At 34.4% G+C, this 24,946-nt stretch overlaps 3 protein-coding genes across 3 annotated transcripts; 1 reads left to right on the top strand and 2 right to left on the bottom strand.

Annotated features, from left to right (window-relative positions):
* Positions 1-363: 363 nt before the first annotated feature.
* LOC106711845 (esterase GA18864) lies at positions 364-1,728 on the bottom strand. The gene is made up of 4 exons (XM_014504252.2): positions 1,326-1,728; positions 991-1,188; positions 676-816; positions 364-590 (listed from the first exon to the last, which is right to left on the bottom strand). The coding sequence occupies exons 1-4, from the start codon at positions 1,552-1,554 to the stop codon at positions 415-417; spliced, it is 744 nt and encodes a 247-aa protein (XP_014359738.2). The 5' UTR covers positions 1,555-1,728; the 3' UTR covers positions 364-414.
* A 249-nt stretch (positions 1,729-1,977) lies between these two features.
* Positions 1,978-15,304, top strand: LOC106711813 (DNA replication licensing factor Mcm3). The gene is made up of 14 exons (XM_045679240.1): positions 1,978-2,183; positions 2,256-2,533; positions 2,648-2,822; positions 3,477-3,715; positions 3,828-4,067; positions 4,640-4,804; positions 5,445-5,643; positions 6,291-6,439; positions 7,427-7,517; positions 8,218-8,433; positions 9,169-9,309; positions 12,206-12,313; positions 13,175-13,317; positions 14,892-15,304. Exons 1-14 carry the CDS (start codon positions 2,112-2,114, stop codon positions 15,091-15,093), a joined length of 2,418 nt encoding a protein of 805 aa, XP_045535196.1. The 5' UTR covers positions 1,978-2,111; the 3' UTR covers positions 15,094-15,304.
* A 1,267-nt stretch (positions 15,305-16,571) lies between these two features.
* On the bottom strand, positions 16,572-22,021 carry LOC106711812 (protein Peter pan). The gene is made up of 10 exons (XM_045679270.1): positions 21,721-22,021; positions 21,402-21,554; positions 20,841-21,011; positions 20,204-20,326; positions 19,445-19,506; positions 18,387-18,540; positions 17,928-18,028; positions 17,664-17,792; positions 17,274-17,374; positions 16,572-16,912 (listed from the first exon to the last, which is right to left on the bottom strand). The coding sequence occupies exons 1-10, from the start codon at positions 21,904-21,906 to the stop codon at positions 16,572-16,574; spliced, it is 1,521 nt and encodes a 506-aa protein (XP_045535226.1). The 5' UTR covers positions 21,907-22,021.
* Between the last annotated feature and the right edge of the window lie 2,925 nt (positions 22,022-24,946).

Here is a 24,946-nt window from a genome sequence, read left to right as displayed (position 1 = left end):
GAACCACTTTTTTTTTTAAAAGTGTGTGGTAACGATACCTTTAAGCCAAACAAAGACAATTTAAAAACAAAAAAAAGAATCGATAAAATGGCAACAAATGTCTTTTCCAATAAAGATCTTATTAAGTAAGATCTATCTTAAATAGATCTTAGGTGACATATTTAGCATTCTAAATTAATTCAAACAACTTATAAAATTTTGTCTACTATTAAATTTGAAGAATTTCTCAACATGTTATACTTCTGAATGGCAAAATAGTTAATGATAATTTTCAAAGAAACACAAAGATTGAAATGAAAGTTTGATAATTAAATTATAGGCGCCATTATTTAAAAATTATTTATTATGTTAAGTATTTTTACAATTCAGTATCCAACATTGAGAAATACATTTCCCTAAAAGGCCTTCCTGGCATTATGAAATTATATTTTTTTCATCTCCATTTTTTTCATCATCTTTATCTTGATAACAATCATGTAAGAAATCAAGGTATATTTCCTTTAGTGAACCAGAACATGGAACATAATGCCCACCGGAATGCTCTGCCACAATTGGTTTATTGAATAAATTTATCAAAGATTCACTCATTTCTGAAAAAAAAAAAAAGTGTGAAAAGAAAATTGTTTCCTTTATGAATTTGTATATATTATTAACCAGAACGTTTATTTTATTTACCTTTGGGTATAATAGAATCACTCTCTCCATATACATGTAGTGATGGCAAATTAATATCTTCATCATAAAAGCCTTTGTGTACTAAACTGCCTGATCGAAATCCAGATACAAATATTGCAAAATCAAATGAATAAGGTAGATCTAGAAACAAGAAAAGTATTAATGAATCTGTAAAAATCTAAAAAAATATATAATAAATAATATTAAGATTTACTTGAATTAAACTTTAAGCCTTTGCCTTTGTGTATTGAAAGAATAAAAAAATTAAAACAAGTTTTCATTCATTAGGAGTTCTATGGTTACATTTTTACTAACATCCTTTCTGTTGCATTGCTGCTAGTAAGCCAACTAGACAGGCTCCTTGTGAAAACCCCATAAAACCATCAAATGGCCCATATTCTGACACTATGCTCTCTACCAAACGTAATGTATCCTCAAATCCAATAGCAGGCCCTCCTAAACATTTACCACTAAATGAATTGTCTTCAGCATTGAACCACCATGATCTGCGATCTAAAATTGAAAAAAAAAAAAGCATTAAAAGTTTATATTAAAATAATTAGAACAACTATAATTAAATATTGTCATACGTTGCAATAAAATGATGTAAATATACCACCTTCATATATTTAATTTAATAAAGAGATTACCTTCATCGTCGTCGTCTTCGTTTACAACTTTATGGGGAGCAGAGAAGAAAACTAGCTGCGCATACTTTGACAGCGTCTTTCTAAAAGAACCTAATTTTCCCCTGAACACTGCACCGTTCTGACGATAACCGTGGAAAGCTAGAATCTTCAGTTTCTTTTTATCCTTCTGTTTTGTGTCATGGTTATCGTTTGTTGGCGGAGAGTCGACAGTAGAGTTAGCCTCAGACATCTTGCGAAAAATTATATTGGTATGTAGCCATTTAATGTGACGAGTTACTTTACACACGGTCTGGGAAACAATGATTAATTCTATTTGCTTTAAAACGGTGTTTTAGGAAAACATTGAGTATAACCAAACAATTAACGGAATAAAATCGCTCTACAGGTGACAGTTGACAGTGATAGATTTTGACAGACGCTGTCAATTGTCAAGTGGAGTGTCAATGAGTAAAACGAACTTTGGTGGATTTAAGCTTAAATTGTCGAAAAGTCTTTTAAAATTGTGGTAATCATCACATGATGAAATAGATTTAAATTCTATTTTATAAATTCTAACAACATAAAGCCAAAAAAATACTTTGGTAAATATAAACCAAACGCCAAACAGCGCTATACGAACCATTATTTAATAACGAAAAACGTCAATGTCACATTTTTACTGAAGTCTGATGTTTTTCGCGCCAAATTCTTCAGTTTTATGGTTTGGTTTTGTCGTTTTAAGTTAGGTTGTAAAACTTTTGTATTGTTTTGTTTGTGTTATTTGTTAATTAGTAAATAGCAATAGCTATGGAAGACGGAGATTTTGATCAACGTTTAAGAGATTTGCAAAGAGAATATCTTGAGTTTTTAGACGATGAAGTAAGTTATAAAATTTACTTTTAAAATTATGTAAATATCAGTAGCATTTAATACGTTGGTTCTTATTTTCAGGAAGACCAAGGGTTATATATGGAAAAAGTAAAAGAAATGATTTCGGCCGGCAAAAAACGACTGGTTGTAAATATTAATGACCTTAGAAGAAAGAATCCAGCTCGTGCCAAAAATCTATTAGAAAGTGCTTTTGAGGAACAGATCGCATTTCAAAAGGCTCTTAAAGAATATGTGTCGTCAATTGATCCAACATTTGCTAAAGAAATGGAAGAATTTTTTGTTGCATTTTCTGGTAGCTTTGGAACTAAACATGTCACACCAAGAAGTTTAACTTCACGGTTAGTAAATAAAAAAAAGAAAAACTTGCTTTCCCTATTATCCTTATCAAGTGTACATTTATTTAAATAACTTTAATTCTACAATTAAAAATTACCTTTTTGTTTTGTTAACAGTTACTTAGGTAATTTAATTTGTGTGGAGGGTATAGTGACGAGGGTGTCTCTGGTGCGACCCAAGGTGGTGAGGAGTGTGCACTATTGTCCGGCCACTAAGAAGGTTATGGAGAGGAAGTATACTGATCTGACTTCTTTTGAGGCTTTCCCAACTTCTGCAGTATACCCTACGAAGGTATTAACCATGATTTTTTTTATATCTTATATTATTAATTACAGCTAATCTAGATAATTTTTAAAGAATCTAAAAATTCAAATGCTGTTACATGAAACATAGATACTGAATCCTCTAACCTTACACATATAATTGATTTTTATATATAAAACTAGCTTTTACCCGCGACTCTGTCCGTGCGGGATAAAAAAAAAATGCACACAAGAAAAAAAGTTCCTATGTCCGTCTCCTAGTTCTAAGCTATCCCCATTTTTCAGCTAAATCAGTTCAATTGATCTTGAGTTATAAATAGTGTAACTAACACGACTTTCTTTTATATATATAGATAGATTCTCATGTTACAATATTAGTTACTATACTCCTCCCAAACGACTTGACTGATTTTTATAAAATTTTATACACATATTCGGTAGGTCTAAGCATCAACTATTATATTTTTTCATACCCCTAATATAGAACATAGTCTGGAAGAACACATAGGCTACTTATTAAGTTTTTTTTAATACCGCATAAACTGAGTCGTGGGTGACAGCTACTAATCAAAAAAATTTTTTCCCAATTATTTTCACTATTGTATACTTTCAAGGTGTATTGCAAAGGAAAATATTTTACATAAGCCTTGAAACATATCATTGATGTTTATTAAACTTCTAGGATGATGAAGGAAATCCTTTAGAGACGGAATATGGCTTATCTCGGTATAAGGATCATCAGACGTTAACTGTACAAGAGATGCCAGAGCGAGCACCTGCAGGACAGCTGCCCCGCAGTGTGGATATAATCTGTGATGATGATCTTGTAGACAAGTGTAAACCTGGAGACAGGGTCCAGATTGTCGGTAACTATAGATGTCTACCATCTAAACAAGGTAGCTTTACTGCTGGAACTTTCAGGTGAGTTAGGAAAGTTTGTATTCTGTTTTGATTTTAAATTCTAAATTCATGTGACCACTAAACTTATCTATAATTGATTTCGTATAATCTTAAAGGAAAATTATGTTTCCAGGACAATTTTAATAGCAAATAACGTAACGGAAATAAACAAAGATGCAGATTTGGCAATCACCATGGAAGATATCAAATTATGCAAGCGTTTAGCTAAACGAACTAATATGGATATGTTTGAAATGTTAAGCAAATCACTTGCTCCGTCTATACACGGACATGATTATATCAAGAAGGCTATTTTGTGCTTATTGCTCGGTGGCATGGAAAAAATATTACCTAATGGTACAAGACTTAGAGGGTAAGTTATAAAGAAATAATACAATTACTGAAAAAAAAAAATTTTTTTTTAACACTAGCTATCGCCCGCGACTCCGCGTGGAATTAAAAAAGACTTAATAAGTAGTCTATGTGTTCTTCCAGACTATGTTCTACATCTATACCAAATTTCATTAAGATCTCTTCATCTGTTCCGGAGATAACTTCAAACATCCATCTAAACATTCGCATCTTATCTATATCTATATATATATAAAAGAAAGTCGTGTTAGTTACACTATTTATAACTCAAGTTCAGTCAAACTGATTTAGCTGAAAATTAATGTGGAGGTAGCTTAGAACTAGGAGACGGACTTAGGAACTTTTTTATCTTGTGTGCATTTTTTTTATTCCGCGCGGACGAAGTCGTGGGTAAAAGCTAGTTTATAATATTAGTAAGATAGGAGGGTCTTCACTAGACAGAGCTAAATATCAACAACCAGGACTATATTTACGTTTTTTTTTACTAGAAGAAGAAAATCGGAGAAATTCAATTCAAGGAATAACTGCACAAGTTTCAGAAGAACACTTTATAATTAAGTTTTTTTTTTTCAGTGATATAAACATCCTTTTAATTGGAGACCCATCAGTGGCGAAATCCCAACTACTTCGCTATGTGTTGCTAACAGCACCACGTGCGGTCACCACCACGGGAAGAGGGTCTTCCGGTGTGGGTCTCACTGCTGCGGTTACAACTGATCCTGATACTGGAGATAGAAGGTAAGTTTAATAGATCAAGTTACTTATAAATGGGAAAGTTTGGATGGATTGATTTTTGTAAGAAGGTATATGAATTTGAACGGATCTCCCAGAACTAGTCTAGAACAGGGACCCCCAAAATATTTTGAATATTTGCCCTCTTCCAAAATGAACCGTTACCTCAGACCCCCATTGCCAAATTACCTACTTTTAAGATTAATTATTATTATTATTAATTCTGACTTAGGTCAATTGAAGACAGAGTGAGAATTAGTAATGCTTTAAGTTTGATATCGACTACTTTTGGAAATCCCTGGTCTAGAACACATAGGCTACTTAGGCTTTACACAGAACACATAGGCTACTTAGGCTTTACACTTGCACAGTGATGTTTGGTTTACTCCGCACACATCTTAAAATTTCATCTCTGATGCTTCACGATATTTTACTGAACCATAAGAAGAATATCCTTCTTTATTTCTTTGGTCTTTTATCCTATAAATTGATGAAATACTTAAGAAGGTAAGTACTAAGAGCACCCGAAATTCATGTATGCGTTGAAGTATGAATGTAGAAGAAGCGAGATAGGTATGTCTGGAAGTCCGTGGTCTCTGCCTACTCCTTTGGGTTACGGTCGTGAATTATGTTGTTATATTCGAAGACTGGAAGCCGGTGCGATGGTGTTAGCTGACCGAGGTGTGGTTTGTATCGACGAGTTCGACAAGATGTCTGACATAGACCGCACTGCCATCCATGAGGTGATGGAGCAGGGTCGAGTCACCATCGCCAAGGCAGGTGTCCATGCATCACTCAATGCTCGTTGCTCTGTGCTTGCTGCTGCCAATCCAGTCTATGGCAGGGTAAGTCCACATAGACCTATATTCTATTATCTATGTATATATATAAAAAAAAATTGGAGAGTCTGTATGTTATATCGAAATAAAAAAAATCACAAATAAATCATATTTGTTTGTCCGCAAGTCAAATTTTTTTTCAGTCTGTTTATTAGCAAGTTTGCCTATGTTACGTGTAATCTCCGAAACGCCTGGACTTTTTTTTGATGGGACTTGAACTGGAAGGTAGTTTATATGTGCGGGAGTAACATAGACTATTTTTTTTTAATTCTACACCCACGAAGTCGCGGTTGTATATAATAAAACTTCATTTATAGTATTTGTCTGTTTGTCGTGATGTCTGTGACTTTGTGTAAGCTAATCTCTGAAACTAAGTAACAGATTCATTTTCGGTTTTCACTAATGTAATTAAGTAAATTTTATTTAATACTAGCTTTTGACCGCGACTCCGTCCGCGCGGAATAAAATATAGAAAACGGGGTAAAAATTATCCTATGTCCGTTTCCTAGTTCTAAGCTACCTCCCCATCAATTTTCTGCTAAATCAGTTCGACCAATCTTGAGTTATAAATAGTGTAACTAACACTACTTTCTTTTATATATATAGATTTAGCAATATACACATCCGGGTAATAAAGTTGTATTCCGTCACAGTACGATCAATACAAGACACCAATGGAGAACATCGGGTTACAAGATTCTTTGCTATCTCGTTTCGATCTGCTCTTCGTGATGCTGGACATCGCAGATGCGGACCACGACAATCTCATCTCTGAACATGTCCTCCGCATGCATAGATACAGGTATCACATATTTACAGATAGAGAGCATCGATGGTTCAGGGGTTAAGCTTGACTTGCAATCTGCAGATCCTGGGTTCGAATCCGTCATATACCAATGTATTTTTCTATTTTCGATTTACATATATACATTTATCCGACTTATAATGAAGGAAAACATCTTGATGCTGCACATATCTGTGAAGAAATTCAATGATATGTGTGAAGTCAACCTGCACTTGACCAGCGTTGACTATGGCCTAGTGACTTCTAACTTAGGGTAGGCTCCGAGGTAGTGGGGATGTATAGTTAATGGTGATGATGAAGCCTTTTTTGTTAATGAACTAAAAGATTTTTCTTATTATTTATGGGCAAAGACTATTTGACAATATTTGTTTATATTATTTGTCTATGGTGTGAGCGTAACCAAAAAATACCAAATGTGTATTATTTGCAACAAATTACTTTATAAACCTTTAGTTATTGATTTAATTTTTTATTATTATTTAATATAGGAATTTTAAATGACAGTGGATATGAGCAACATTTGCTGTACGAATGGGTCTTGCTCAATGAAATACCACAACCACACAGAAGACAGGCTTCAAGTGGAAGTAATTCCACATATTCCTGATAAGTGTGGTTACCGGAGTCCTATTTTTGGTCTTTTTTCAGTTCCCACCCTTTTCTTTTATAGAGGGGATAGTAGGTAGGGAGGGAAGTAAGGGAAAATATTTTTTTTTGTGCTACTCCTCTGTCGATTAAAGGTAGATAATGCATCTGTTATTGTAAATGTCTATGGGCAGCGGTCGCTTCGCTATTAAGGCGAATACAAGTAGTCGTTTGCAGGTTTCATACTTCTTCACTTAATAAACTAGCTGTCGTCCGCGACTCCTTCCGCGCTATTATTAAGTAGTTTATCTGTTCTACCAGACTATGTTCTACATCTGTGCCAAAACATCCATCCATCCAAACATTCGCATCTATAATTTTGATATATTGTTTTTTCAGGAATCCAAAAGAACAAGATGGAGAAGTGCTTCCAATGGGTTCAACAGTTGAAATGCTTTCAACAGAAAATCCTGACACCGAGGAAGTTGATGTGAGTTTAGAATTATTTTCACTTTTATTTATAGATGGCGCTTATTACATTAGATGACGTAACGTTAGATATTTAAGATGGTATTAAATTGATTTAAAATAATTAAATCAATTTAATTTGATTATATTTAAAGTAAAAAATTACAAATTTCAAGTTTTAACGTCAAATGGAAAAGAAATGCAGGAATCAAAGAGAGACTTGTGAAGATCTCATAATGTTCTTGCCTCCATTACAGTTGTTAATCCAGTAAATAAAAAAAAAAATAAAGTGTCTAACAAAAACAGGGAACTATTGTAATTATCTTAAGGAATATATACAAATTAAAGTACAGATCAAAAGTCTGTAGATTTCGTTAGTCTCAATAAAAAAACACTTTTTAATGCATCATCATCAGCTTCACTATAAGTCTCCACTGAGGGGCTCTGAGCCTACCCCAAGTTAGGGGTGACTAGGCCATAGTCAACGCTGGTCAAGTGCGGGTTGACTTCACACATATCATTGAATATCTTCTCAGATATGTGCAGCATCACGATGTTTTCCTTCATTATAAGAACGTCAGATAAATGTACATATGTAAATCTAAAATCGAAAAACACATTGGTACATAACGAGATTCGAACCTAAGACCTGCAGATTGCAAGTCAAGTGCTTAACCCCTGAGCTACTGACGCTTCCATGATTTTTAATACTTTTAATGTAGGAATCAAAGGAGGCGATGTATGAGAAGTATGACCCACTGCTGCATGGCAACAGCCGCAGTAAGAAAGACCAGATATTGAGTACGAGATTCATGCGCAAATATATTCACATCGCACGTCTTCTGCGTCCCAAACTTACACAAGACGCCTGCGATGTCATCGCCGATGAATACGCACGTCTCCGCAACCAGGATATGATGGAGACAGACGTCGCCAGGGTAACGTACTCATAGATAACTCTCACTCCCTTCCCCCATTCATCTAAGTAATTCCTTCGTCTTGGGAGGGTATAGAAAAGTTCATATTGAGCTTTGTTTTAGCTTTGCTTTTTAAGACTAAATGTCATTTAGATCTAGGTTAGTCTAGTTATAGTCTAGATAACTTTGATAAAACAGTGGTAACAGTATGTTTTAAATGTAGATTTAGGTCTCAAAAACCCACTTTAAGTCGATAATGAGACATCTTAATGGAGTTTTTTATAAAAATTTGACTTTTTTTAAATTTTTTCCATTTTCGAAATGTGTGTCTGTGAGACATATTTTTCCAAATTTGGGTAAATGTAGTGGATAAAAAAAAGAAACATTTTGTTTAAATGTTTGTGTTGATACGTTAATTAGCTACCGCAATGCGTTTAGTTACTCAATCTCCCTTGATCAGAATATGACTATTTTCAATATTAGCGGTCGTCCGCGACTTCGTTAGTGTAGGAAAATAGCTTATGACATGCTCGCATGCATCAGCCACCTTCTTGTTAAAATCTAGTCAAAATCAATCCAGCCGTTTCGGAGAATACTCGGTACAAACTTGGAAATGCGAACAGACAGACAAAAAGTAATGTATTTTTTTTTTTCAATATTAAATACAGACATACCAATTTTAATAATATATCTAAATTAAATAAGGCTAGTTTCTTAGCTCCACAGTAAGTAAAAAATACTAATGTACTTGCGCAGACGCAGCCGGTGACAGCGCGGTCTCTGGAGACATTAATCCGACTGGCGACAGCACACGCAAAGTGCCGGCTCAGCTTCCAAGTGGCGGAGGAAGACGCACGAGCAGCCATCGAACTGTTGCACTTCGCTTACTTCAAGAAGGTAGAAATCTTTTCAAATATTTTAACAGCTCTTCAACGAGGTTTAAGCTAAGCGCCATCTGCGCCCGGCCACCTAAAGCCCGGTGAAACTGTAAAATGCCTCTTCAAGGCAAACAGTAGTCAATGTTTGCCTCATTCAGTCAAACAGTTGTCAATGTTTGCCTCACTCAGTCAAACAGTAGTCAATGTTTGCCTAACTCAGTCAAACATTAGTCAATGTTTGCCTCATTCAGTCAAACAGTAGTCAATGTTTGCCTAACTCAGTCAAACATTAGTCAATGTTTGCCTCATTCAGTCAAACATTAGTCAATGTTTGCCTCATTCAGTCAAACAGTAGTCAATGTTTGCCTCACTCAATCAAACAGTAGTCAATGTTTGCCTCACTCAGTCAAACAGTAGTCACTGTTTGCCTCACTCAGTCAAACAGTGGTCAATGTTTGCCTCACTCAGTCAAATAGTATTCAATGTTTGCCTCATTAAGTCAAACAGTGGTCACTGTTTGCCTCACTCAGTCAAACAATAGTCAATGTTTGCCTCACTCAGTCTAACAGTAGTCAATGTTGGCCTCACTCAGTCTAACAGTAGTCAATGTTGGCCTCACTCAGTCTAACAGTAGTCAATGTTGGCCTCACTCAGTCTAACAGTAGTCAATGTTGGCCTCACTCAGTCTAACAGTAGTCAATGTTGGCCTCACTCAGTCTAACAGTAGTCAATGTTGGCCTCACTCAGTCTAACATTAGTCAATGTTGGCCTCACTCAGTCAAACAGTGGTCAATGTTTGCCTCACTCAGTCAAACAGTGGTCACTGTTTGCCTCACTCAGTCAAACAATAGTCAATGTTTGCCTCACTCAGTCTAACAGTAGTCAATGTTGGCCTCACTCAGTCTAACAGTAGTCAATGTTGGCCTCACTCAGTCTAACAGTAGTCAATGTTGGCCTCACTCAGTCTAACAGCAGTCAATGTTGGCCTCACTCAGTCTAACAGTAGTCAATGTTGGCCTCACTCAGTCTAACAGTAGTCAATGTTGGCCTCACTCAGTCTAACAGTAGTTAATGTTGGCCTCACTCAGTCTAACAGTAGTCAATGTTGGCCTCACTCAGTCTAACAGTAGTCAATGTTGGCCTCACTCAGTCTAACAGTAGTCAATGTTGGCCTCACTCAGTCTAACAGTAGTCAATGTTGGCCTCACTCAGTCTAACAGTAGTCAATGTTGGCCTCACTCAGTCAAACATTAGTCAATGTTGGCCTCACTCAGTCTAACAGTAGTCAATGTTGGCCTCACTCAGTCTAACAGTAGTCAATGTTGGCCTCACTCAGTCTAACAGCAGTCAATGTTGGCCTCACTCAGTCTAACAGTAGTCAATGTTGGCCTCACTCAGTCAAATAGTATTCAATGTTTGCCTCATTAAGTCAAACAGTGGTCACTGTTTGCCTCACTCAGTCAAACAATAGTCAATGTTTGCCTCACTCAGTCTAACAGTAGTCAATGTTGGCCTCACTCAGTCTAACAGTAGTCAATGTTGGCCTCACTCAGTCTAACAGTAGTCAATGTTGGCCTCACTCAGTCTAACAGTAGTCAATGTTGGCCTCACTCAGTCTAACAGTAGTCAATGTTGGCCTCACTCAGTCTAACAGTAGTCAATGTTGGCCTCACTCAGTCTAACATTAGTCAATGTTGGCCTCACTCAGTCAAACAGTGGTCAATGTTTGCCTCACTCAGTCAAACAGTGGTCACTGTTTGCCTCACTCAGTCAAACAATAGTCAATGTTTGCCTCACTCAGTCTAACAGTAGTCAATGTTGGCCTCACTCAGTCTAACAGTAGTCAATGTTGGCCTCACTCAGTCTAACAGTAGTCAATGTTGGCCTCACTCAGTCTAACAGCAGTCAATGTTGGCCTCACTCAGTCTAACAGTAGTCAATGTTGGCCTCACTCAGTCTAACAGTAGTCAATGTTGGCCTCACTCAGTCTAACAGTAGTCAATGTTGGCCTCACTCAGTCTAACAGTAGTCAATGTTGGCCTCACTCAGTCTAACAGTAGTCAATGTTGGCCTCACTCAGTCTAACAGTAGTCAATGTTGGCCTCACTCAGTCTAACAGTAGTCAATGTTGGCCTCACTCAGTCTAACAGTAGTCAATGTTGGCCTCACTCAGTCAAACATTAGTCAATGTTGGCCTCACTCAGTCTAACAGTAGTCAATGTTGGCCTCACTCAGTCTAACAGTAGTCAATGTTGGCCTCACTCAGTCTAACAGTAGTCAATGTTGGCCTCACTCAGTCAAACATTAGTCAATGTTGGCCTCACTCAGTCTAACAGTAGTCAATGTTGGCCTCACTCAGTCTAACAGCAGTCAATGTTGGCCTCACTCAGTCTAACAGTAGTCAATGTTGGCCTCACTCAGTCTAACAGTAGTCAATGTTGGCCTCACTCAGTCTAACAGTAGTCAATGTTGGCCTCACTCAGTCTAACAGTAGTCAATGTTGGCCTCACTCAGTCTAACAGTAGTCAATGTTGGCCTCACTCAGTCTAACAGTAGTCAATGTTGGCCTCACTCAGTCAAACATTAGTCAATGTTGGCCTCACTCAGTCTAACAGTAGTCAATGTTGGCCTCACTCAGTCTAACAGTAGTCAATGTTGGCCTCACTCAGTCTAACAGTAGTCAATGTTGGCCTCACTCAGTCAAACATTAGTCAATGTTTGCCTCACTCAGTCTAACAGTAGTCACTCTTTGCCTCACTCAGTCAAAAAGGGCTTTTAATTTCGAATTTATTGCTGTGCATAACACAATATGTCACTTTGTACTGCCAAGGATTCCAACAAACCTTTAATGTTGGTGATTTGTTTGTTTTACAATTTTTATAATGAAATGTTTAATACTAAATTATATTATTTAGGTGTTAACAAAGGAGAAGCGTCGCAAGCGGCGCGCCTCCTCAGAGGATGAGGGCGTAGCGCCCGAGGGCGAACGCCCCAAGAAGCCCCGCGCAAAGAGGTCCCGCAAGGTCAGTATATAAATGCGAATTATTAGATGTATGGATGGATATTTGTTTGGCACAGATGTAGAACATAGTCTGGAAGAACACATAGACTAGTTATTAAGTTTTTTTTTAATGAATTCCGCACCTACTTTAATAATCAAAAGTCTAAATCATGAATTACTTTGACTATATTTATAACTAAGGTATATATGTTTTATAATATGACTAATTAGGTCTAGACCAGTGATTGTCAGACTTATTTCTTTCACCGCCCCCTTTGAAAATCAATTATATTTCAGAGCCCCCTTAATTTTTATTCAGCTCTAAAACTTAAAAACCACAATTTCATTACTTTAATTAATTTCAATGCCCTCCATTTTTGGGCCCCTTATCGCCCCCTCCTAAGTTTCAAACGCCCCCAAGGGGGCGTTATCGCCCACTTTGGGATACATTGGTCTAGACAGATGTAGAGAACAGCACTGTGCAGTACTCACATAACCTTGAACCTACAAATATATTAAAACGGCCTATACTTAGGTCTGAATTGAAGTAAAATTATAAATTCTTTGTCTTAATTATATTCTATACACTAAGGTATTCCCTTAGTAAACAATAACCTCTAACTGTTCATTTCTGAGACCAAAATCTATGTAAAAATCATACCTGAGATAATATATATATATATAAAATTCTCGTGTCACAGTTTTCGTTCCCGTACTTCTCCGAAACGGCTTGACCGATTCTCATGAAATTTTGTGAGCATATTCAGTAGTTCTGAGAATCGGCCAACATCTATTTTTCATAACCCCCACCCCCATTTTTTAACTTCGCGCGGACGGAGTCGCGGGCGACAGCTAGTAAAACTAGATAAATTTTAATTTCCAGGAGAAAGGTGATGCTGAAGATCCATACGAGTTCTCATCAGATGAGGAGGTGGAGCCTGTGCTGCGTGCTGCTCATGATACACAGCCTGAGTCACAGCTCGCAGGCAGATCTGCACCTAGTACATCTACTATTAATGCTGAAAGGTGTGTACAAATACAGGCAGTAATGTTAGGGCTAGATGGGGAGCCCAGGGCTCCAGGTATAAGCAGGCTTCGCAGTCGCCATATTGGAATAAAAAGCGAGATACCCTATTTTTGACAGTTTTCCCCCATTAATAAAAAAGGGGGCGCCAGAAGTGCTAAAAACCGGCTCTGGATATAAGAAAATAAGCACTTTACAAGACTAACTAAATATCTAAAATATAGTCTTGACTTGAAAAAAATATAAAATTATGATGAACTAGCTTTTACCCGCGACTCCGTCCGCGCGGAATAAAAAAAAAAAGAAAAGAAAACGGGGTAAAAATTATCCTATGTCCTTTTCCTGGTTCTAAGCTACCTGCCCACCAATTATCAGTCAAATCGATTCAGCCGTTCTTGAGTTATAAATGGTGTAACTAACACAACTTTCTTTTATATATATAGATTAAATACGATGATTCCTTTTAGAATACTGAAGATTAAAAATACAGTGTAAATTCTTTATAACGTTATCCTCTTTAACAATAAACTCCCTGTAACGTTGAAGTGAGCCCAACTAGGTTTGCGTTAAAACCCACATATTGAAACACTCTTTATAGCGATACGCCATTCTCTATTACGAAGACATATGTTCATATTTGTAGACAGTAAATATTTATTATCGGTATTATTGTTTATGTTATCTTGTTAATTTGGTTGTTTTTTTGTTCACTCCATATAACGATAACTCCCTATAACGACAAAAATGCTCAGTCCCTTTAGTTACGTTATAAAGAGTTTACACTGTATTTGAAATTGCAATAAAAGTCGCAGACGACAACTAGTTTTTCATAATCTATACTACGCGTCGATTTTTCTCATTTTCATTTACAATTCCGCACGGACGAAGTTTTTTTTTATATCAAAATGTGACAAACGAGTAAACGACCAACTGGATTCGCCGAAATAGCGAAACGACCGTTGCCTATAGACATCCGCAAATGCAGATGCGTTGCTTTAATCAACGGAGAAGGGGACGCACAGAAACGGATATTTCTCCTTAATATGCGTTCCCTATTCCGCAAAATCCACCTCCCCTTCCCATCCTTTCCTAATAAGAAAAGGGTAGGAAAGGAAAGAGGACTAATATTAGACCTCAGACACCACACTCATCAGACTGTAGTTGGAATTACTTCCACTTGACGCCTGTCTTCTGTGTGGTCGTGGTATTTCACTGGTCAAGGCCTATTCGTACAACCAACAAATATTGCTAGTAAATACTAAAATAACTTATTGATGTGAAACATCTATAGGATCACTTGTAAACCGAATTGTTGGCGTGGCGACGGGTCGCCACGCTATACTGAGGTATATATATATACCTCAGTATATATACCTATATATATATTATTTTAATATTATTTTTTATTATTATTACTACTATTACTATCAGTATTATCATTATCATTGTCAGTATCATTATTTATTTAATTATAATATTTAATATTTTATGCATATTACTTGTACACACACGATGTTTCACATCTGCAAGGCGTCCCATTACGGCTCACAACTTTTTTTGTTTTTTTAATTTCCAGATTGACACAATTCAAGTCTGCATTACAACAGTTGTTCAGAGAGGAAAGAGCTAACTCTCTGCCATTAGATAAAGTAACTACTTACGTTAACAACAAGTACTCGCACCAGATCTTCTCCCCGGATGAAGTGCTCTCTGCTCTGCATCTCATGACGCAAGACAACCAGCTCATGATGGCTGATGATATCATCTTCCTTATATAAATAACCAAAAACATAGATGGAACGTTTTATGCAAAAGACAACACTGAGGAAATTTATCCGTACAACAATTCTCCGGAAGCCTTTTTTCTTGCTTTAATTTTGTACTCTGGATTAAATATCTACAGATTATATATTTGACTAAAATTGAAGCTCAAATCAGATAAAAATGATCACTAAGATAGTCCCTTAGTGTAAGAAGGACTTAAGGGAGAAAACTTAACTCAGTACGGCATTTAGGTACCAATGTATGTTCTAGACTTCTATATTGATAACATCTAGATAGTATTATAAATTAAGTCTATTCTAGATTTAATAATAGGGATATAGACATAAGTAGAAAACAAGACCTAGAATAAACCTAGTATGCTAGGTAAGGCCGAAACTTAGGTATATAATTGGGATTAAGACCTAGATTTATGAGACCTTTAGGTATCCTTTTGTGATCAGTGAATAAATATCATAAAATCCGATAACCAGTAAAAAACTATTTACTAACTTAAAATCTAGATCTTATATGGATATTTGTCTATTATTTAAGAAAATCTAATCAGTGAATTAGCTTCTGTTACTGTATTTTTACAACTTTACATCAGGTGGAATTAATTAAACTGAAGCAACTAGTTTTATTATTAAAAAAAAGTTATAGATCAGACTTAGATTAATTCTGTTTTTAATAGACTTGAGTAAACAAAATCGTATAATTTTTATTTGCATTTTTAATTATTATAATTTAAGTATGTTTAAGTTAATTATAAAAAATTTGAATAATTTCAATTGATTTATGAGTTTTATTATTGTATTTATATAATAAAAGAAATAAGAAAAATAATTAATTTAAATTATATATTAATGAATAATTCAACCATAATAATGTGTAATTTGAATTATTAAATTCTATTTTAAAAGTAGATTTCCACTGTTGAAAAATATACATTAATTAAATGATGTCAGAGAATAACAGAAGTGTTGATTTTTATTTTGAAATAATAGAAACTTAATGTATAAAATAATTTTGTATTTGAATTCAATTGTACTAATTAAATAAAATGATTTGTATAAGATTGTTTGTTTTATTATTAACTGATTTCTAAAAAGGATTAGGTTCTTAATTCGTTAAAGGCATCTCTAATATTCATAAAAAATAAGTACCTTATTATAGGTAGCTTGTTTTTTTATTCTATACTAGTTGTCGCCTGCGACTCCGTCCAAGCGGTATTAATCAAATATAATAAATAGCTTATGTGTTCTTTCAGACTATGTTCTACATTTTTATCAAATTTCATCAAGATCCGTTGAGCTGTTCTTGAGATACCTTCTAAGAAACATCCATCCATCTAAACAGTCGCATTTATTATTTTAGTATGATTGTTTTTTTAATAATCTTTCGTAAATAGAAATAAAAAAGTGTAAATATTACGGGATAATAAAATTAGTAAATTAATTTGATATTTTTATTCATAATATCATTTAGTTATAAATCATTTCCTATTCTTTCCTTTACCTTTTGACATTTTCTTTTCCCGACCTTTCCCTTTATTGAATTTATTAATTTTTCCACCAAATACTTTCTGTTTCCCTTGTCTTTGTCTATTCGAGTCTTCGTTTTTGTTGAATCTTTTCCCATCTCTATTTCTCTTGAAATTTCCTTTGCCTTCTTCGTTATTCTCGAATCTTCTTTTACCATAGTGCTGTGATTTCTGGGCGCTGTCATCGTTCTTTTGATATTTCTTTTTTAATTTCTTATCTAATCTCATTTTTTTAAAACCTCTCGCCGGTTCGTCGCTTTGTCGTTTCCTTGATTGATTTTGACTGAAGAGATCTATAAATAAATCAGAAATTTACACAAAAAAAATGTATTTATTTCAAGTAAATCTTTACAATTATGTTGCCGGGGCTTCCCAAAAAGTAGTCAAGAGACACTTGTGTAGGGAATGCCTCGCTTTTTAATTTTAACATTTCTTTGTCAGATTTATGTGTTTGTGTACAAAAAATGTACAAACTTAAAATCAATCAAAGAATATTGTAACAAAACAATCCAAAGTAGAAATCGTCCCAGTGGAAATGGCGCATAAATAGTCGAATTAGTGGAAAATTAGTTTTATTATGATAAACCTAATTTTTAAGTCACAATTATGGTCTATTCAGATAGATGGCGCTGTACATATATAAGTGAGATGTACCTTGTTCAGGCTCAGCGCCGACTTCCTGCCTGTAGTAGTCCGCGTCGTCCTCCTCCACCTCACCACCAGTCGCAGTCTCCGCAGCCGCTAACTCCATTAATCTGATAATCAGATTAAACATATTTAAATCAATTACAACAAAATATATTAAACTAGCTTTTACCCGTGACTCCGTCCGCGCGGAATAAAAAATGCACACAAGATAAAAAAGTTCCTATGTCCGTCTCCTAGTTCTAAGCTACCTCCCCATCAATTTCAGCTAAATTAGTTCAACCGTTCTTGAGTTATAAATAGTGTAACTAACACGACTTTCTTTTATATATATAGATTTCACAATATGTGGTAAGGAGTTTTGCGTAATTATTATTTTGAGGCTAATATAATGAATACCTCTGGTTTTCAGTAAGTTCTTTCTTCTTCTTGATACCCTCTAGCGCTTTCTGCTTTAGTTCTTCTTTTTCGTGCTGTTTACGTTTCACATTCTCGTCTTGCTGCGCTTTACGTTTCTCCTTCAGACGTCTGCAAAAAATAAAAATGTAAAATCCTTAAAAAAAACAAGCATAATATATATATAACAATAAAAATATAAAAAAGCCGTATGTTGATTTCAAAATTAGATTAATTGGGTTGATAATTCTGTATGCATATACATACCTTTTTTCTTCTCTCTTCTTCTTTATAAAAGCTTTCTCTTCTTCCGTCTTCTCTATAAGTTCGTGGTAAAGAACTTCTCCATCCATTAGACCATCTTCTACCTGAAATATGGAGGTTAACAATATATGATTACAAAAAATCTACACTTTATATCTTTTATTTTCCTTTACGGTATAGTTGAAGAAATAAATTCAGTTTCCACTTATTTATTTATGATACACGTTGTTAGCCTTTGGATTAGAACAAAGTCCCACAAAACTATATAAAATAATTTGACTGCAGGATCAAAAAATTATTATAAATTTGAATTAAATCTTAAATTAAATAAAGTTACGAACTTATGTTCTGCATAAAACTTTACCATAAGAAAAGTATGTATATTGACAAATTTTCGATATAGCCTTGCAATCATTTAATAACATTTCACAATGGGTAGGAAATAAACTTCCTCGACTGTACCTTAATCAACTGCATAGTTATCCTGGGGCCTAGTTCCACCAGTCGTATGGCGGACTTGGAGTCTGCAGCGGCACCGCGCGAGGCCAGACTCTGAGGCAGCGTCACTTGCGCGTTCGCATCATCTTCAAACTCACTCTCCGACATCAATGCCGCTCTGAAATTGAAACAATCCAAAAATTATAAATCTATATATATAAAAGAAAGTCGTGTTAGTTACACTATTTATAACTTAAGAACGGCTGAATCGATTTGACTGAAAATTGGTGGGCAGGTAGCTTAGAACCAGGAAACGGACATAGGATAATTTTTACCCCGTATTCTATTTTTTTATCCCGCGCGGACGGAGTCGCGGGTAAAAGCCAGTTACTAATATTATAAATGCGTATGTTTAGATGGATGTTTGTTTGAAGGTATCTCCGGAACGGCTCGACTAATTTTGATGAAATTTGTCACATATGTAGAACATAATCTGGAAGAACATATAGGCTACTTATGAAGCATTTTTTTTCCAAGTCCCGGGAGACAATTTCTAATAAGTCGCAAACCCTTGTTAGTATCTTGTTTATACTATCTGTACATCCCCACTGAAGGGTTCAGAGCCTACTCTAAGTTAGGGGTGACTAGGCCATAGTCAACCACACTGGTCCAGTGCGGGTTGACTTCACACATATCATTGAATTTCATTACATTGTACATTATTAATAAGAAATACATAACAATTCTATGTGATTTATATACAGTGTAAACTCTTTATAACGAAACTCAAGGGACTAAGCATTTTTTGGCGTTATAGAGTTATCGTTATATGGAGTGAACAAAAAAAAACAACCAAATTAACAAGATAACATAACATAAACAATACCGATAATAAATATTTACTTTCTACAAATATGAACACATTTCTTCGTAATAGAGAATGGCGTATCGTTATAAAGAGTGTTTCAATATGTGGGTTTTAACGCAAACCAACCAAGTTGGGCTCACTTCAACGTTACACGGAGTTTATTGTTATATAGGATAACGTTATAAAGAGTTTACACTGTATTAATAAAACTTACTTGTCAAAGAATTCCGACATATCCTTGCATCTGTTCAAATTGGGTATTTTACCTTGAACCATCTGAAATGAAATTAAAATTATAATGCATAAAAATAAGTTTCCACAGCGAGAAATCTGAATAAAACATATCCATGTAACTCTATCTTTATTTGTATAATACAAGTATATCTATAGTGCAAATAATCTACAATAATCTAGAACAGTGTTTTGGGAGACATTTGAATTTAGAGGGGGGCAATTCGGAGATTTAAAAACTTAAGACTACATCCTTACAATGATAGCCAGTGCTAAAAAGTACATGAAAACGTTTTAGAGACAAAAATCCGTTGCATTTAAACTGTTTATATGTGTTTTCGTGTTTAAAAAATTTATATGAAATTGATCTAGTCAGCCAAATGTAGTATTTAATATTTCTCTAACATTGTAAATTTAGGCCTCGAGAGAAATTTATTTCCAAACAAAATTTATAAGGGGCAATAGTCATGTTCATCCTGAAAAATGGGACATGGATCCTAAAAGGTTGGGAAACACTGCTCTAGAAGTAATAGTTGTATACAGTTGAACCTGGGTTAGCAAGAACCCAAAGGACCAGAATATTTCTCTCTCTTATAGAGGTTTCTGCTTAACCCGAGTTCCTCGCTATATTTGTTAAGACAGGACAATGGCTCTTCTTACTTATAGCTTGCCCATTTATTCAGTTCTCGCTTATCAAGGTGTCTATAGTTTAACATTTTGTATGACTTTTCATATACTATACCTTTTTAGTCCCTTTATTGAGACCTACAGGTATCGCACGGATGACGTAATGTCGCATGTCAATTAGTTTTGTAGTCGGATTGTAGTTCATGAGAACACAACGTCTGATGTTTTTAAGTTTCACCTGAAAAATCGCACAAATAATTAAACAACCTATATAACTGTCGCCCGTGACTCCGTCCACGTGGAATTAAAAAAAACTTAATTAGTAGCCTATGTGTTCTTCCAGACTATGTTATACATGCATGCCAAATTTCAGCAAGATCCATGCAGCCATTCTGGAAATACCTTGATACCTACAAAAATTCATCCATCCATCCATCTAAACATTCGCATTTATAATATTAGTAAGATAGACAGAAAGAATTTTTTTTAAATCTATTTGGTTAATTCTATTATCAAATTCCTTGTACCAAAACAATATTGCTAAGTTTTTGATTTTGTTTTCATACCGGTATTTCACCTTAATACGAACATAACATACACCATATATTTTGTGGTCTGTGGGGCGGGCGCCTGGTGATCCATCACACAGGGTATCACCCTAGTTTGGACACCAGTCCCTTACCCATAGGGAAAACAATAAAGTTATTTTATTTATTTTTTTTATTTGGCAGTGTAAGTCTGTGGTAACTTACTGTTGTTATGTTAATTGTAGGAAACATGTTCTGAAACATGGTAGCCATGAGTTTCATATGGTTGCCTTCTCCGGAGAAACTGTTTAAGACAATGAGAGGTGCACTTTTAAATGCTCTTGACATCACATATTGCTTCCGTAAAGATGAGACAACATCTCGGGCCAAACTGTACTGGAGGAAACAGAACTTTATTAGTTACTAGCTTTTGCCCGCGACTTCGTCCGCGCGGAATAAAAAATAAAAAACGGGGTAAAAATTATCCTATGTCCGTTTCCTGGTTCTAAACTACCTGCCCACCAATTTTCAGTCAAATCGATTCAGCCGTTCTTGAGTTATAAATAGTGTAACTAACACGACTTTCTTTTATATATATAGATATGTAAGTAAGACATGAATAGCAATGTAATAATTATATATTTAAGAATTTAGTGTCATGTTAAAATTGCTATAAAGTATTAGAAAAGAGTATTAATTAAAAGAAAAATTCTGATATTGTAATTTTGTCTCGAAGATTCATGTTCATTGCTTTACAAATTTCATATTTTAAATGAATACACTTACATTATGCAATCTAAATGTGAGTGTAGGTCCTCGAGGCAGCCGAGCGAGCCGCATGTACGAGCCCAGCTCCGTTTCTGTGAACACCATCATGTGAGACACATGCAGGTAGCCTGACACAGACAGGAAGTCTTTGATTGTATTCTTCTTTCTTTCCTAATAGAAAATTTGCACAAAAATTCTTAAAATTACTTGTTTTTAAGTCATATTAACTATGTAAATGTAAAAAAAAGCAGTTATAGTTAAACATTGTATTTTTAAGTTTTCATGACACATTTTTGAATAGTAAATTTTATAATGTAAACAAAAAAATTGTATAAACCTTTAGCTGTGACGCGGTAAACGGTTCCATTATTTTCCTAAAGTCTTTAGTTAATTCCATAAGATCTTTCGAACATTTTCCTCTATGTATAACGAATGAATGTGGCGCCTTTACTAAATGGTCAGGTTCTAGAGCCTCTTTAGTAGCAGTATTTCTTTTCACACATTTCCCCTTACGCTTTCCCATTGTTAAATGAAATTAAATTATCTAACTGCAACAAAAAATTAATTTCATGTATATTCAAAGGTAAACAAAAATTACTTTAAGGTTAGAAATAACATGCCAAACAGCACGCCGCCTTTTTGACATTTACTGACAAGAAACATTGACAGGGGTGATTGACACTGACAGTAACGTCTCCATTCACGTAAAAAATTAAGGACAGTTTTGCAAATGTAACTCATTAGCAACGTTAGAAAAACTGTCTTATTCTTAGGCTCGTAAAGTTGTCTTTTTAACTGAGATAATATATACGGTCAGGTCCGGTCCGCGCCATGTACTTTTGGTGAAGAAAACATCTTGATGAAATCTCCAGATCTACGAAGAAATTCAAAGAAATGCATGAAGTCAATCTGCACTGAGCTAGCGAGGTTGACTATGGTCTAGTCACACTACCTTGGGTCCTCGAGACTCTCGGTGGCACTCATATATGGGCTAACAAACATTATTTTGAAACTGGATTGAATTACAACCCTTGTAGGATATACATTAAACTACTTGCTTATATATTTTAGCTATTTTATTTTCCAGCGATTTCTATCAATAATTTAAACTAATGTTCCCGTTGCTATGATAACTTAGGTTAAAAAAATCAACACTCATCCTACTGCTGTTACCTTAATAGTTATTCAGGCATTATATCGACAACATTGAAAATGAGAAATAACAACACAACAAAACAAATCAAAACAGCTTTATTTCCTGCTGGTTCTCTTAAAAATTTCCCATACTTGCTCATAAATACTACATTACATATCTTTCAACTGTCAAAATGCCAACGATGGTTTTGTTCGTATTAATTTAAAAAAAAAAAAACAATTGCCATATAAAATTTTCAGATGAGTACTTTGACTGAACCGCTTACAAAAAACCAACACCGACCAACTGCTATTGCTACACCAGTCCATGGACGTTATAGCATTTAAAGTGTTAAAGAGAAAGTTTGAACAATTACACGGTATAAAAGTGCCCAATATTAGATTCGATATCTATTAATATTGGGCTCCTCGATCATGTACTTTGGCAGAAAGAAAATTATCTACAACGAGAAAAGCTACTTAAAAAAAACAAATGTCAGTGAGAGTGATAACGCGCGAAAGTTTGAAGAATTTTTTTCTATATTAAAGTGCAACATTGTTTCATATTTTTTTATGTATTTAATTTTGTAACAAAATTCCTAGAATCTGTATTTTAAAGAGATTATTTAAATTTACTAGCTATTTAATAGAACCGACATTGTATAGTTTTTAACATATTGGGTTTGCATTGACGTCATATTTTAGACCACAAAAGTTGATTTTGGATTAGTTTTTCTTTATATAAAATATTATGTTCATGTCTTACAGCTGATATTGTATTTTTGGTGATACATTTTAATTGTTTCGTTTATTATTTACATTTATCATTTTATTATTAATGGGTATTTTATTGTTAGCTGTGTAAGATATGAAAATATTTTAAATTTTATTAGAAAGCCAATGAAACTATGGATACAAATAACAATCACTACATGCGAGAAATTCAAATAGTATCTTTCACACAAAACTATCCATTCTTTATAATCTTAACAGGACTAGCACCGTTTTAGTTACGTCACGAAACATTTACGATACACATCAAAACTGTCTTACCATGGGTTTTCACTGCCCATACATTTGTATAAAAACAATCATCTCATTAAATAAAAAACATATGTTTTTAGTAAAATGTTTTAGCAGTGAAAACCCATCGTTACGTTTTGACACACGTTAGTTAGACTCTCAATGCAAAACCCAAAAATGAAATAAAATTAAAACATACTTTACAAAAAAGTGCTATCGAAAAAAAAATAATAATAATTGGAAATCCTGTTACTTTGACAATAAAAAAAAGTGTACAGACTTCGGGGATATCTTAGATTATTGAAAGATATAAAGAGCCCCTAAATATTACCCTATTAAATTAGCTATAAACTATAGTTCATTCTATACTATAATCAGTTAAATACAATGACCTATATATGTATATGGACAGGCTATAACCGTGGTATTTTGTGCCTATTTGATTTTCCGCCATTTTGGCGCTGACCGTAACAGTTGATAGCAGTGGTGAGAATTCGAACTAATAACAGAGATAGAATTTGATAGGCGTTCGGACGCTACAGGAAATAACGAACAAGGAAGCATAAGTTGACATTTCCCAGCAGCGACCTGTCCATATCTATAGAGGCCAGTGGTTAAATACCACATTAATTTTAAAATTAACAGTACTTAGATTGACAGTATTAGATATCTCACAGTGTCATTAACTCAAAGATATCCTTTCGTTGATATAATAAATGAGAAAAAGTTTATCAGCCTTGTGCCGAAATTATTAGCACATTAAAATAATAACGAAAATTGCACAGGAAAATGGTGGCATTATAAAAATCATGAAACATTGGTTTTTAATTTCCTTTTTTTTTATAAATGGAGTATGAAAATTTTGTACAACCAGTAAAAATTATGTAATATTAGGCATACGACCGGTTTCTGAATTTTTTTTAACTTTTAGTGACCGGTCTATAATATTTTTAGTGTTACCATAGTTTACGTAAGAGACTTACACTTAAAAAACAACTGCCCTAGCGATTTAATTAATAAAAATAATCAATATTTATTATTAAAGTTCAAGTAATATTTACTGATTATACAAAAATTTCATTTTCATTTATAATGCACAAAATAGCATATTATTTAAATGACAATAATCATAGAAAATAGAAGCGTGAAGCTATGATACAAATTATAATTAGTAGTTGAGAAGTTAGCGTCAGTTTTCACTGCAAATACAAAACATACGACATATTCTTATCGTTCAAAAGATGTACTGTGATGTCTAGTTCGTCTTCAAAAGTAAAAAAATAAGTGGCAACATAGTGAAACGTGTCATTTAAAAGATTTCAAAATGGCGGACTTTAATGACAGTTCGTTTTATAAATCTGACATTTATAGCCAGAAAGGAAAATCGTATTAAAAAATCATTTTTA

The sequence above is a fragment of the Papilio machaon genome, chromosome 9, assembly GCF_912999745.1.
Source record: "Papilio machaon chromosome 9, ilPapMach1.1, whole genome shotgun sequence".
Taxonomy (NCBI): Eukaryota; Metazoa; Arthropoda; class Insecta; order Lepidoptera; family Papilionidae; genus Papilio; species Papilio machaon.
The sequence above is the reverse complement of the archived record's forward strand: the minus strand, read 5'-3'. Positions and strand labels throughout refer to the sequence as shown.